This window comes from Pyxicephalus adspersus, chromosome 10, assembly GCF_032062135.1.
Source record: "Pyxicephalus adspersus chromosome 10, UCB_Pads_2.0, whole genome shotgun sequence".
NCBI lineage: Eukaryota > Metazoa > Chordata > Amphibia > Anura > Pyxicephalidae > Pyxicephalus > Pyxicephalus adspersus.
This window is the reverse complement of record NC_092867.1, coordinates 9,022,710-9,037,604: the sequence shown is the minus strand read 5'-3', so window position 1 is coordinate 9,037,604 and position 14,895 is coordinate 9,022,710. Positions and strand designations below refer to the sequence as shown.

General features: G+C 37.0%; 1 protein-coding gene across 1 annotated transcript in view; it reads left to right on the top strand.

The window, feature by feature from the left end:
* Positions 1 to 14,490, top strand: part of SLIT1 (slit guidance ligand 1) — a gene marked incomplete in the record, with an annotated part of 198,620 nt that extends 184,130 nt beyond the window's left edge. The window contains 9 exon segments of the mRNA XM_072424825.1: positions 5,343 to 5,482; positions 6,221 to 6,314; positions 6,932 to 7,069; positions 8,560 to 8,698; positions 8,925 to 9,055; positions 9,851 to 10,005; positions 10,861 to 11,149; positions 11,463 to 11,674; positions 12,915 to 14,490. Coding sequence (XP_072280926.1) covers positions 5,343 to 5,482; positions 6,221 to 6,314; positions 6,932 to 7,069; positions 8,560 to 8,698; positions 8,925 to 9,055; positions 9,851 to 10,005; positions 10,861 to 11,149; positions 11,463 to 11,674; positions 12,915 to 13,153 — 1,537 coding nt within the window.
* Positions 14,491 to 14,895: the final 405 nt, after the last annotated feature.

Here is a 14,895-nt window from a genome sequence, read left to right as displayed (position 1 = left end):
TAACAATTATTTCTGCAAAAACTGTCTGAGGGGATTTGCTTTATATTGGCTTGCTTTACATGGGCTAGATATCCTCTCACTGCCTTTTCAGTCTACACAACAGGAAGGTAAGCAAAATCTTCCCTATAATTATTCATTATCATAATAATTAACAGAAAAAGGTTTGCATATTTAACCCTCTCAGACTAAATTCAAAATGTTTTGGCTTTTGATATATTATTAAAGGAAACTTTTACTGAGTAGGTATAAAGCTTGCCATTGTGTAACCATTTAAAAAAAATGCTAGTTTCCTGGCTGTTATGTTAATTCAGAATTCCTAATGCTTTCTGAATCATAGAAAAAAAGTATGCAGATCAGGAGGAGTTCTGACTCCTGTATTCTTGTTCCAGAACACTCAGTGAAAATGGGGAGGTCAGAGACTGCAAGGAAGCGGACATTTATAGGACAGCAACCTGCATAATTTTTTTTACAGAACAGACAGGTTCTCTTTAAAATCATTTAGTGTACTTGGTGTATACATTATAACAACATATTACTAATAATTAGAAAAGACACAGTAAAATGGGTTATTGTACATAACATGGGCAAGCTTAGACAATCCATATGTACTTGTTCACCCTTTAAGAGAAATTAGCAGAATTAACTAGAACAGGGTAACTATACCAAAATGTCTTCTTACCGCTAACTGCTTTCAGTACTATTTTTTTTCAGTGTCTTTTTCAGTTACATTAAGTCAATTTAGACCCCACAATGGCTGCTGTTTTTTACCGCACAGAATGATTATCCAAACTGTTTTTAGAATTCCATATAGCCCTCCAATTAACCTGTTCTGTACATTATGTTGCCATCTGTTACGCAGACAAAAAAAAAATGATAAGCGCTAATAAAAGGACTGTCACCGTCTTCACATATTTACATTCTAAATTGTATTTTTTTTTTTTTACATCTATCTATAGTGCCTCAGCTTTTGCTATAATTACTGTGATTTGCTTTTAACTTTGCATGCATCTAAACTGACAGCCTCTCCCATCACCCTACAGCACTCCAAGTCCAGGCATTTCAGGGACCCACTTTTCACTTAGTCTCTGCTCTTCACCAATCCCTGCAAGATAATTAGTTGCCGAAAATAAATCTTAGTCAAGGAGAGAGATAGAGACCAGAGAATTGGGTTATTTGAAAATTATGTTGAATCAAGAGGCAGAAATGACCAGACCTGCTTCTAAGAGCCTAAAATTACCAGATGTAAAAAAATAAAAAAATAAATAAAATACTTAATGGTCTCTCGTTCTGTTGCCTTGGCAACCAAGCATCTTTACAATAGGCCTATATTTTCCTTTGGGGTTTGCAGAGCCATTCAATCAAGCCATTTACTCTTCACAGCTTTCAACCTGCACACAAATCTTTCCAACCTGCTTCTTTTCTCTTCCTTTATTTTGGGGAATTTACAGAGAGTAGAATCCATTTCAAATTAAAGCAGAGGCCGTTTTAGTAACGTGTCAACAACTGCATCATTAAAAAGAGCAAAGAGGAAAGATAAACATGTAAAGAGACAAAGAGTGCAGAACAATGTTTCCAGTGCCGTCTTTTAATGACAATAGACGACTGATTTCACATTGTTCTCCAACATACAGGTCTTGTAATGTGACATCTTGGGTTTGAAGGAGCAACCTTCCTTGAACTGAAGAATCTTTAGAGAAAACTAATTCACTATTTACCTCACCAAAAAAACAAGGAGGTTAAGCATTTACACATGTGCAATTTAGTTCTGGAAGACATCAAATACACTGCCGCTCTTTGTGTTAATAATTATCGGTGTATACATGGAAGTATATTTGCATAAATAATATTTCATCCCAGACACTGCAACACGAGTTCTCTATTACCCTATAATGAACTTGTTCGCTGCATCCACTCACCGCCACTCCTCCTAGATCTAAACTCAGTGGTGGATCCTACAATGGAAAAATCGAAACAATGAGCCATTTGCATTACCAACGAGCTTGATGCCTAAGTGCTGGTAGTAGAAAATGAGTTAAGGCGCTGTCATGCTTCGTCAAATCACTTCTGTTGGGATTTGAATAAAGCACTAATGGCTGATGACTGCTTGTTTGGGAGTACTTTTCAAACCATTTGTAGTAGCAACAAAGTTTATGAGTTCTCATAACTTGTATATACAGACTAACACTTTACAAGGGGAAACAATACATACCAAATACATTTATACGGTATATATATACCGTATTTTTCGGACCATAAGACGCACTTTTTTGCTGATCGGCGCCGCCTTCGCCTATTTTACTACACTGGTACAATTTGGTTCAGAATATTTTTTTCTTGTTTTCCCTTCTCTGAAAACTTGGTGCGTCTTATAGTCCGGTGCGTCTTATGGTCCGAAAAATACGGTATATATATTTTAGAAAATGGGTCAGCAGTTTGGCTGAGATGTTGTCTGAGCTTGGTGAGTGACCACCATTGGAAAAAGTTACTTAATTTCAGCAAACTGTCAATTGTATTGTCATCACATTTACTACTGGTATATGATAATACAGTAAACTCCCTGTTTTCCGGAACTCAGGCAACCAACACTCTTAAGCAACTGCCAATGGCAAGTTTTACCTTGGCACACCATGCCGTCAGTAAGCTGTTCTCAGTGCCCCAAAATGTCCATATTTAGGACTTCTTTCCTGGATAGTCACAACTAGGTATGGACTTTCTTTCTTTTGCTGCCATTATACTGTCCTGTGCTTTTTTTATGAAACATTATGATTATACAGTACAGAAATACCTATCTGACTGGATTTGTTTCTGGTCAAACTCTTCATTGACTGTGCTGCATTGCTATTGTTTTATATTGATATGGGGTTTAATAATGCAGTGTAATATTTAAATGTTAGTTAAGCATATTTTTATTAGTAACTCTCAAGCAACCAGAAACTACATTTATCCAGAATCTATCAATTCCTGTGGATAATGGATAATGGGGAGTTATTAGGGGAGTTAGTGCTATTGATGAGAAGCAACAAGCAGATACAAACCTTCCAGTAGACATCTCTTTTGAGAAGCTCCTGTACAGAGAATGGGGAAGGTGAATGGGTATCGGCATCTCTCCTGCAGGGTACCACACATGACAGTAAAGCCCCAGTATTGAGGTGTTTGTTTTTACCCTGAAATAGAAATCCATAAAAAACATTGTAAGACTGAACAAAATTCCAGCAGAGGAGTTGGTTATAGTGCCCAGTGTGCAATTCTGGGTCATTTTTAAAAAAAATCAGTAAACATACTTTTAAAAAAAAAAAAAAAAAGTTTAGTTCAAAAGTAATCGTGTGTAAATATTTTCACTTGGTCCAAAATAGAGGCTTTTCTCCTTTTATATAATACCCAAGAATGTGTTGTTTAATAATTAATGTTTCATAGAAAGAGATCTTTTGGAATTAGGATGGGGTGACATCTCCCTCCAATTCAAACTTTTTATCTTGTGCTTTTATCTTTGTGTTTTACATTATTATTGTTATGCTCCAAATTTATACTCCCTCCAGAATGATTCTATGCATAGATCCCTAGAAAAATAATCACAGTTGTTGAAATACAAATAAATACAGGATGGTCGAAATGCATATTACATGTAAATAGAGTGTGCACGCATACACAATGCACAGAAATTGTCATTGTGTCAGTGAAGCGCAATCTTTTTCTAGGGCAAAAGAGGTCTCTGCAGAGGTGAGATGTTGGTTGTAATTGTCTTTTTTTAGTGTAGCAGTGTGTGTGTAAAATATATATATATATATATATATATATATATATATATATATATATATATATATATATATATACACACACACACACACACACGCCAGTACATGAGTAACCTGCACCAGGTTTCTATTCTATTAGACTTTTTTTTATTCAAATATATATATATATATATATATTTATTTTTTAAGATGCATCTACACCTGTAGTCTGCTTATGTAAAAAAAAAAAAAACGTTAAAATGTTAAATACCGGTCATGTTTTTTTCCATTACGCTGTAGACACCTTCACTGCATTCTAGAATCCAGCTAGTTTTTGCCTTGTCCCTAAACTGCATAATAAATACCCTGTATTGCATTGATAAAACTGTACTATTCTAAATGAAATATACATGCTTAATAAAAACATTATTTTATATAAGTAACTGTAAGGTATAAAAGTCTACCAAAAGAAGGAAAAAACTCTTTTTACTTGTGCCTTGCCTGGTAAATCAGTGGATATGGTATAAGGAAAAAAGAGAGGAAGGACAGGCTTTTATACGCAATGTGTGTGTTTCTATAAAAAACTTAACTTTATTGAATATTCATATTGTTTATCTAAAACTATACAAAGTCCTACTGGGCTAGATTTCTGCTAACACAGTAAAGCTGTACTTGTGATATACACAAGGGTTACAACACATGTCAGAGATATGTTACATAAATTCAAATCAACAAAGTCTATGACAATTGACACACACATTTCTATAGGCAATAGAATCGTTATGGGATATGACAATGAATAGATTTACTTTGTCATTAGGTGCATACATATAGATATGTATTGTATGTATGTATAGAAATGTATTGCTGTGTCAATTGTCATATTGCTGTATAATTATGCTGATTATTTTATTATGATTATACCCTCTAAGGTCTCCCAATCCCCTGAGAAAGCCCAAAGCGGGTGAAACGTGTCGGGTACCGAGACTTTGTTGGTTTGAATTTATGTAACATATCTCTGACATGGGTTGTAACCCTTGTGTATATCACAAGTACAGCTTTACTGTGATACCAGAAATCTAGCGCACAAGGACTTAGTTTAGGACGCAGTAGGAGTTTAGTTTTAGATGAACAATATGAATATTCAATAATTTATTAGTTAGGCTTTTTATATAAACACACACAATGCCTAAAAAGACATGTCCTTCCTCTCTCTTCCCTATACCATATCAAGTTATATAAGTGGACTAAGATTGTAACCAGGAAAGGATCCCCTGGGAAAAATGGGAGAAAAAACACATTAAGGGGCCCCATTTCTCCTTGTTGTCCTAAATCAATCCTTATATTCCCAGAGAATGCTGTTACTATGTATTGAATGTACCCAAAATTATTTGACAAATGCCATTTGTTCCTGCATAATGACTATTTAGTCTGTCGTTCCCGGCCGTATAGCAGTCACATGGTTTTCTATGGCTATAATTTCACTCTCGTCTCTACCCAAGCCTAAAATAAATTTCAACCTAAATACTGTGGGATTTGTATAAACCTATTTATGCAATGGTGTTTGCTTTTCTATGGTTTACCTGATGATTGTCTCCTTTACCCAATCAGATGTTCCTGTCCTGATGGGTTTGAAGGCTCCACATGTGCAGTCAATAGAGATGAATGCAAATACAATGACTGTGATAATGGCGCTACCTGTGTGGATGGACTAAATACCTATACCTGTCTGTGTCCACCACAATTCACAGGTAAGTGAATATATTGTTTTCTTTTATTCTGAGCTAGTGATTTTAGATTAGTGGTTGGTGAGTCATATGTGATCTATAGTGTGTTGCATGAGACAGCTTTTAAAGGGTGGTGTCTTAGACCCAGTGCCAATAGCTTTTCTTTACATTCAGAACTGCTTCTTTTCCTATACAATCAATGGGAATACGAAAGCAGCTGGAAGCAAGTTTAAGCAGCTTAAAAGGGGGTCAAATCTAGGTCAAATGCACACAAAAATTAATTCTGCACGATCTTAGTTATGGATCAGCCTGATGTCAAACCAGGTAGAATGCACTTGACAGACAATCTGTCTGTAAACTGACACTGGTCCTTAAAAGTTTTACTTATACAAGATAACAACTCAGCCAGAGCCCAGAGTTGTGCCAGTTTCCTCCGCATATTTTCACATGACCTACCTGCCGAAGCACCATCCGTGATGACTGCGATATTCCAAATTGCCTCAGTCCTTGCCCAATCTTCTACCCAGTTTGCAGTCTTCGATCTTCTTCATTGGTCTGGTCGGGAATCATGCTGAAATTGTAATGGAAATGCATCATTATTGTATACCTTTTGTGCCATTATATATGTAGTTGTTGTTCAGGATTTGAAAAGATTTGCAAATGTTGAAATACATATAAACATTGCATTGATGTGCCCTCAATTTTAAAAGAGAAAAAAAAATGCTTTCTCTCACCTGTTCTTTTCTTTCTGTTTGTTGACAGGAGAATACTGTGAACAGTTGGTGGACTTTTGTTCTGCAGAGCTGAATCCTTGTCATCCCAATTCTAAATGCGTTTCAACAGCCGAGGGACCGAAGTAAGTGAATTTTCTTTACATTAAATACAAAGTAAGTCTGGGCTGTTAGTTCTTATAAAGATGCCCTCCTGTGACTGATACTCAGTTTCCAGCCTTTTGTTTGGGAGAGGGGGCATAGAAATAAAGGATGGCAAGGTCTTAAAATATCATTTAATATATTTTACCTAAAGAGTTTGGAGAGGAAGATATTAAAAGGGAATGTTGATGTCCCTGATTACATAGTTCTCTCTACAGGTTTTATAAGTTGGATAGTGTGTCAGTCTGTATATATTGGATTAGTCTTTTCTATGCCCGTGGAGGAATCTCTTTTTTTTTTTTACCTGAATAATGCAGCCCATCTGTTGACTATGAGCTAAAAACGTGACTAAGACATGACACATGTATTAGTTTAAGTTAAAGAAGTTATGCAATTTGGGATGCGGCTTTGTAACACAATCTGGCCTATTTAATAAAGAGCATGTAGTATCCAAAAACAATACGTTTTATATTAAACATTCTTATTCACAATAAAGTATCGTAAATGCTATTGATCTCAGCCCTGTGCAAATCATCATAGCTTTTTGCAGTGTCTTCCAAAAACTTCTGACTTTCAGTGACCTCCATGACTTGTCTTTTAGATGTGAATGTGCACCAGGCTATGGAGGGGAAAACTGCAGCCTCAACCATGACGACTGCCAGGACCACCGCTGCCAAAACAATGCTAAGTGCGTGGATGAGGTGAACGGCTACTCGTGTCAGTGCGCAGAGGGATACAGGTAAGAGCTCGGGTCTAAGGCCTAGTAATAGTCTACGCTTTCTGTGTTATACAAAGCAATTCATTATCAATTAATTAGCTCCAGAGAAACTGTTACATTTCGGTTACAGGTTTATTCAATAAAATCCTTTTTTTACTGGGGAATGGGGCCAGCAAAGCTTTAATTTGCTGCCTTTCAAACATCAACATTCTATGTGTTATATCTTAAAAAAAAAGCATGCAGTGACAGTTTGATGAGTGATACTCTTAAAACTACTACTATTCCTATAAAATACTAAAGTAGTACTGCGATATGTCACTATTATTATTACTACTATTATTATTACACTAAAAATGAAGGTTCTTGTATGAATAAAAATATTTTCTTTATTCCTCTTATTTTTCCCCACTTATGCTGCAAAGAAAAAAAAAACAACAAAAGCACACTATCGTGTGGACATTTTGCCTCTACTTCAGCAATATAAAATCAGTCATTGTAATTAGCTACTCATGACAGATGAGGTTAACTATGGACTTGAAACCTGTTACAGTGATCAGTTCTGAAAGAGCTGCTGACTGCAGCCCCGCTACACAAATTCTGACCTTAGCTGTCAAACTGACAGCAGGTGTGCCTTAAAGAAAGAGAAAACAATCAGCATGGCAGCCCTCATTATATCAATTCTGACAATTCTTTTTCATTCGACTTTGAAGCACATGAAATTAATGTCACTTAAAGGATGTATCATGCTCAATGCTGGGTCCAGCAACACTTGTACAAAGCCTGAGGCTCGCTTAAGTCATGTGTGCCTCCATATTTTATTTACTGTTACCATGGCACAACACAAAAACTGTAGAGAAAAATCTATTTCAATTTTTCATTTACTGGAATTTTGTTTTATGATCCTCTCCATCTCTCAATGCACTTATCGTAACTTGCTATAACAATCCAGCAAGTATAACTTTAAATGCACCACCCTAACATATAGACATGAACTGCACATATCATTCCAGAAACTTTGGGGCTTCAGACAAAACATTATTTAGTTTTGAGTGTGGGAGGATTAAAGCCATAATCAAGTCTTCCAGCTATTACCTTTTAAAATTCCCTAAAACTTTCATATTAAAAAATTTAGGGATGGGCTGTTTTGCTAATCTCAAAAATGCTGGTGCACTTAAATTCACTTCTGAAGAAGCCTCATTAGGTGTGTGGGAAGCTAAAATGTTAAAACGATTTGAATCCCCAATTCTCTATATAAGCTATAGCAGCATTACTTGTTTACGAGACTATTCTGGGCTAAAATCCCATTGACACAAATCCTCTTACCTTCTGATAAAGCTTATAGAAGAAAGGTGGAAAGTTGAAATGTCCTAGAAAGAAAAACAAAATAGATTTCAGATTTTAAAAAAAAAGTTTATTCCAAAACAATGAACTTAGTGGTCACATTTTGAAGTACAATACAAAAATAAGATCTGATTAGCTGCTGTAGGCAACATTTGTGATTGTATGTACAGCACCTTGCTGACTCCACCCACTATCGCTGATCTGATCTTCCCGTTGGCTGGTAGGAGAGGTTGGCAGGGTGCTGCACATAGTGTCCTGTCTCAGTTACTCCTTTCATATGCCCTCATCCCCGATGAAAGCAGTGAGCTGGTTCTTGGAAAAAACATTCATATAACACCGAAATGGGGGTTCCTAGACAGACAGCATTTGATTACAGACCTTCCTAGGTAAAGGTTAGATGTGATACTCCATTGTTAAAAGAACTGAAATCCAATAAATGACTATTATTGGCTGTGGTATATACCTTGGCTTGTAAATCTACACCTCAGAATAGTCTATACATTGTGATATATATTAATGTTTTTGCATGGCACAGGTATCTACAGATGAAGACAATGGAATTCTGCTGTACAATGGAGACCGTGACCACATGGCAGTAGAATTATATCAAGGCCATGTTAGAGTGAGCTATGACCCTGGCAGCTTCCCCAGCTCTGCCATCTACAGGTAAGGGATTTTTTTTTTAATTTTTAGGATACAAGTAGCTTACAAGAAATCTGTCAATACAAATGACACAAATGTCACTCCACAGACAGAAGCGGCCATTCTCTCAGTCCTTAATTTATGATTGTTGAAGCCGATTCATATCTGTGCTAGTAAACAGAGTGTTACTGCCTTGGAATTAGTTATAAAGCCCCGGATTCAGAGAATGGGAGCTGAAACTTCTTACACATTTGGAAGATCCCCTGAACCAAAGTATGAATTCTCTGCAGTTTGCATGGCATCACCTAATAATATCGTTACCTGATCTGTTCAGGCTGTGAACATTTCATGTGTAATTTGTCTTTTTGTCATAGGGATTAGAGAGGACACCTTACACCTACAATTTGTTCTGTTCTAGCAGGGAGGTGACAGTTGGTTACCAGCAGAAAAAACACTGATCATTTTCAGATCCACAAAGGAGTTAATATTATTCCCCCAAAATCTCATATTCTGTCTCCTGTATCTGTTGGAGCTCCATGAATAATGTCTGTATGCATTTAGAGAATGCCGGTAAATTAGTAAGAATGAGATTCGCCATAATATTACATCTGCCTGTCTGTGTGATCTGAGGCGGACACTATTGTTTGGTGGGGTGTTTGTAAGGCTGGGTCATCAGCAGATGGAACGCTGTGCCATATGCCCACACAGTAGCTGCTTAATTTTGGAATTAGCAGGCCATTCTTCAAATCCCCCAGAGAGTCATTACTGCTTGAATAGAAGTATAATGAGGATGTTTATTCCATGTCTTCTTTTATTCAGTTCAGAGACGATCAACGATGGCCAGTTCCACACTGTAGAACTAGTTACGTTTGACCAGATGGTTAATCTGTCTATTGATGGTGGGGCACCCATGACTATGGACAATTTTGGGAAACATTATACCCTCAATAGTGAAACTCCGCTGTATGTAGGAGGTAAGTTTTACAAAAAGGGAAATATACCACAATTGCACTACGCTACTATAAGACCGACTGGTAAAAAAAATTTTGTTCGTGCAACTCCAAATTCACATTATGACAGCCAGAGACTAACAGAGCCTGCTAGAACTGCTCAGCTGTTGCCCACATATTGCCCAAGCATGAACTGAAATCTATTGAATGTGTTATTATTTAGTAATTATTTAATAAAATTAATCCAGGGAGCTATATTGCGCTTGCAATGCGGAGAGAAGGCATAAAGTTTCATTAGACAAAAAACATTTTAAAAATCCCTTCCCCCCAGGACTGGGATTTTCTTGTTTTTCGTGTCATATAAAGCATTTCAGGGTAGCGGATTTACATACGGAGAAAGTGTTGCCTCTAGTATCTATTTCCCATTCTCATTTACATTACAAAACTGTGAGCTGAGACCGGATTAATAATCACGTTATAAATAGTCTTGACAAACCTCTCCCCTCCATTGATATTGGTGCATAAAGTGCATTGGAAATAAATACATATATGGCTTTATATAAGAAATAGCAGCTTTGGTGTATTTTCAGCGATCATCATGTTTGAAAGTGTGGTAAGGGATTCAGACTTTCATAAAAAGACCCTTCTGACCCCTCAATGACAGGAACAAAGTAATATACATTTGCTGTAGTGATACAGATAATAATGAATGGGTTTTTCCATGTGTCACATCAGGAACATAAGATACAAAAGGACAAGTATAGGATAGCAATTCTGCTGGCCAAAGTTAGGACCCAATATGTACTAAATATGTAATAAATATCCATGCAATAATGGTTGTTGCTTACTTCTATACTTTACATTTTTTTTAATATTTAGGAATGCCGGTAGATGTCAACTCCGCTGCTTTCAGACTATGGCAGATTCTCAATGGCACCAGCTTTCATGGCTGCATCCGCAACCTATATATTAATAATGAGCTCCAGGACTTCACGAAGACCCAGATGAAACCAGGCGTCGTTCCAGGGTGTGAACCATGCAAAAAACTCTTTTGCCTGCATGGTATTTGTCAACCCAACACTGCTAATGGTCCCGTGTGCCATTGTGAGACAGGCTGGATGGGCCCCCACTGTGACCAGCAGATCAGTAATGCTTGCATAGGACATAAGTGAGTGTGCTGCGTTATCAAACTACTACACAATAATCTTACCTGTACTGAATATTTCCCTTTTCCATCTCATGCCTCTTTTTCCTGTAGTTAAATCCTGCACTTTATAAACACAAAATAAAAATGTCAGTGTTTAGTTTTACCATCTTGTCAAATCTGATACATTAAAAAAAAAAAAAAAAAAAAAAAAAACATTATCTAGGGCACCCTAAAATTGTTTGTGACACTTCCCATGTCCCTTCTCTTTCTAAACGTTTTAATGAACAAGGATTGCATTATACGCACTTTGTAATATCATCGTTTTTCATGATAGGTGTGTACATGGAACTTGTATGGCCCTGGATGCTCTGACTTACAGCTGTGTGTGCCAGGAAGGCTACAAAGGTGCCCTATGTAACCAGCAAGCAGAACTCTATAATCCCTGCAGGAATCTTCAGTGCCAGCATGGCCGATGCCAGATCTCTGATGTGGGTGAAGCCTACTGTGAATGTGACAGTGGCTACGTAGGAGACGTCTGTGATCAGGGTAAGAAGAGTGTGAATTGCCTTGCACATACATCTCTCTCTGCAGTAGATAAAGGTTCTGTTCTGACTGTTATGTCTTTTATAAGAACAAACCATACACAACAGCGGTCACTGGTTCTACATGCATTGCAGGCCACAACAGCTTCACCCTGGCTAAGTTATACCTACAATGCTGTATTTGTGGAAAAATACTGCCCCCCTTCCATACATCTATGCTGGTGGTCAGCACATTTTTCTTCTGTAGTGTTGTTTTAGGAAGGAGTTCGTATGACAGCACTTAAAGCTTGTAAAATTGCTTGCTCTGATTGCAAAGCTCAGATTGGTGGGGTGACAAATGTACCCTACTACAAGCTTCACGAATCAATGCTGAGAGATCCCTTAGTGGTGTCCATGGCATACTTACTACTCATTGGTTACAACTGGTGTTCATTTTACAGCTTTCACTGCAGGTTTTCAAAAGAGCACAAAAAAAAATAAAACAGAGTAAATAAAAAAGGAGTAACAAAGTGCACCTGGACCCACATCATGGACAAACTTTTACATAACAAGCTACAAAATCATGTCATGCCTCGCCTCTATAGCTGCTTCTATTGTGAAGTTATTTATTTTCAAAGATAACTACAACAAAAAAAACTTTTTATCAGAGCTTAGAATCTTCTGCTGGTTATTTACATTAGAAGGCTGACAGGTTGCCAAGATTCTTTTATAATAAAAAAGAGCTCCAGCAGCTCCTATTATTTTCTGCCACATAGGACTCAAAAGAGCAGCAACCTTTTATCATGATCCTGTACCCAGAATGGGGGTTTTACTGATAAATGAACATCCTCTGATCCAGATGCACACTGTGCCTCACCCCTCTTTTACATTACATGTTGCTTTAGCATACTTTAAGCAGAACTAAACCTAAAAAACTGAGGAGGTTCTCTATTGCAGAAGGGACATGTTTTGTCTGTAATAAAATGATTGATCCTCTGCTTTGTTCCCAAGAAAACTAGTAAATCTTATGAACAATTTTATGTGATGGTTTTTCTTTCCCTTTCTAACTTACTTGGAACTCTGCAGCTGCCAGAACAGATAAACATGAGGCATTTAATTTACAATGAGTATTTGATGAATTATTATGTTTCGGTGACAGATTAGCTTTAATTATACATTCATTACTCAGAAATGATTATGGTCTTAATAAAGAAAACATAAACAAGATCAACACTTACCATTTCACTCATTTTCTCTTGGCACAGAGTCAGAGTGTAGAGGGGAGCCTGTCCGCGATTACTACCAGGTGCAGCGGGGATATGCCATTTGCCAAACCACACGCGTGGTGTCCTGGGTGGAGTGTCGGGGCTCCTGCCACAACCAAGGCTGTTGCACGGGGTTACGTATGAAGCGCAGGAAGTACACGTTCGAGTGCAGCGATGGATCCTCTTTTGTGGAAGACGTAGAGAAGCCAATCAAATGCGGCTGTTCCCAGTGTATGTAGGATCTTGATGGACTGAATGATGCTAGATCATACCACATACCGGACACACAAGAAGAGAAACAATGGACAATTACATGATGTAAAACTGGACTTTGCTTCCCATTCAGATGTGTGAACATCTTAATGTCTGTGGCATTTAAAAAACAACATCAAACATTAAAAAAAAAAACACAAATTATATGTATAAACAGTACCTACTACATTGAGAGACAGGCACACATACTGACTGGTTGTATAGTGTTGTAATGTTTGGGAGAGGTATAGAAGGTATATATGTAGAGGGGAAAATGTGTAGATAGAGATTTTTTTAAGAAAACACAAAATGTATTTATACACAATGTGGATAGATTTACACGGAGTACGAAGGAAGCTTTATGTTTTTGTTTTTTTTTTTTGTTTTTCTTTTTTGGTTGTTGTTTTTGGAGTTAGAACATTTTTGTAACCATCGTGACAGTATTGCAATTTTTTTATTTTCTATTTGTATAGCTCAGAATGTTCTACAAATATACTTTCCTGTTCTATAACTTCTCCTGGGAAGAGATAACGGTATATAACGTAGTGGGGCGTCACAACGACTTCATAAAGCACTTTCTTTTGTCTGTGAAATTCTGCCGAATAATGTTTTTTTTATCCATTAATTTAGAGATACGCGTTATGTAGCATAATATCTGCTTTCAAAAAGTTAATATATACCAGCAGCTTGCATTAAAGTGGTCACGTCACCCGTACACAGCGGAAGCAAATGTTTTGAGGGTTGTAATAAACATGGTTCAATATTCCTTCCTAGCCAGGTGACCGGCTGAATTTGGCTTCATCCCACACAATGTTTGCCTCCTCCGTACATACGGATGACAGCAGCACTTTAAATGTTAGTGATATCAAAGTTTTTTTATTTCATCAGTTTGAGTGTTACAAGAAATGTAAACCTTATTTTAGAAAGAAAACTTTTCATACAAGTTTTCTGAGATGCTCTGTGGACTTAGTCCAGTCTCAATTGGCTTTGCTTGCTCTTGACCTGCTTTGAAGAAGTATTTTTGCCAGTCACACATTTAGATCACTGTGTTTTGAATTACACAGAGTGCCATAAAAGTGTTTGGTGTTAAACATGTGCCATCAAAATGCGTACGATCCAATACCTTGAACCAATGTTACACAATACTGAAACAATTTCTCTGTAAAGAACTTATATCTCTGTGAAAAGCGCTGAGTGAATGTAAAAAGTAAAGAAAAAACTTTATATCATTTGGAAACCAGTCAAGAAATGGCAGAGCTTAGATGGCTTGGGATATGTGGTGACAAGTTACACATACAAAGGTGGTTTGTGAGGCTAGAGAGGACTGTATAGTGTGCTTGGGTGGGGGTTGTATTTTCAAACACACAATTTCCTGTTCTATAATCCAATAGAAGAAAACACGTTACCGATCACAACTTTGGCCAATAATGGAAGCTAACCTAGTGCAATAAGGTGCTTTGTAAACTGAATTCAATAAAAAATATTTCACCTGAAGCACGTTAGTACTTTTACAGTGAATGTATCATTATCAGTCACATAATGAAGCTTTTCCCTTATAGGGTGAATGGTTGTTTATTTCTAGCTTAAACTTTTAAATCTTCTGTTGGATTTTTGCTGCTGTCTTTCTGTGAAGACTTCCAACAAAACCTCACTCAAGATCACCTGCCCCCACCTCCTCCAAGAGTTAAATATTTGTTAAGTAGAGGGGTAAATAAGTAATAAAATGTAA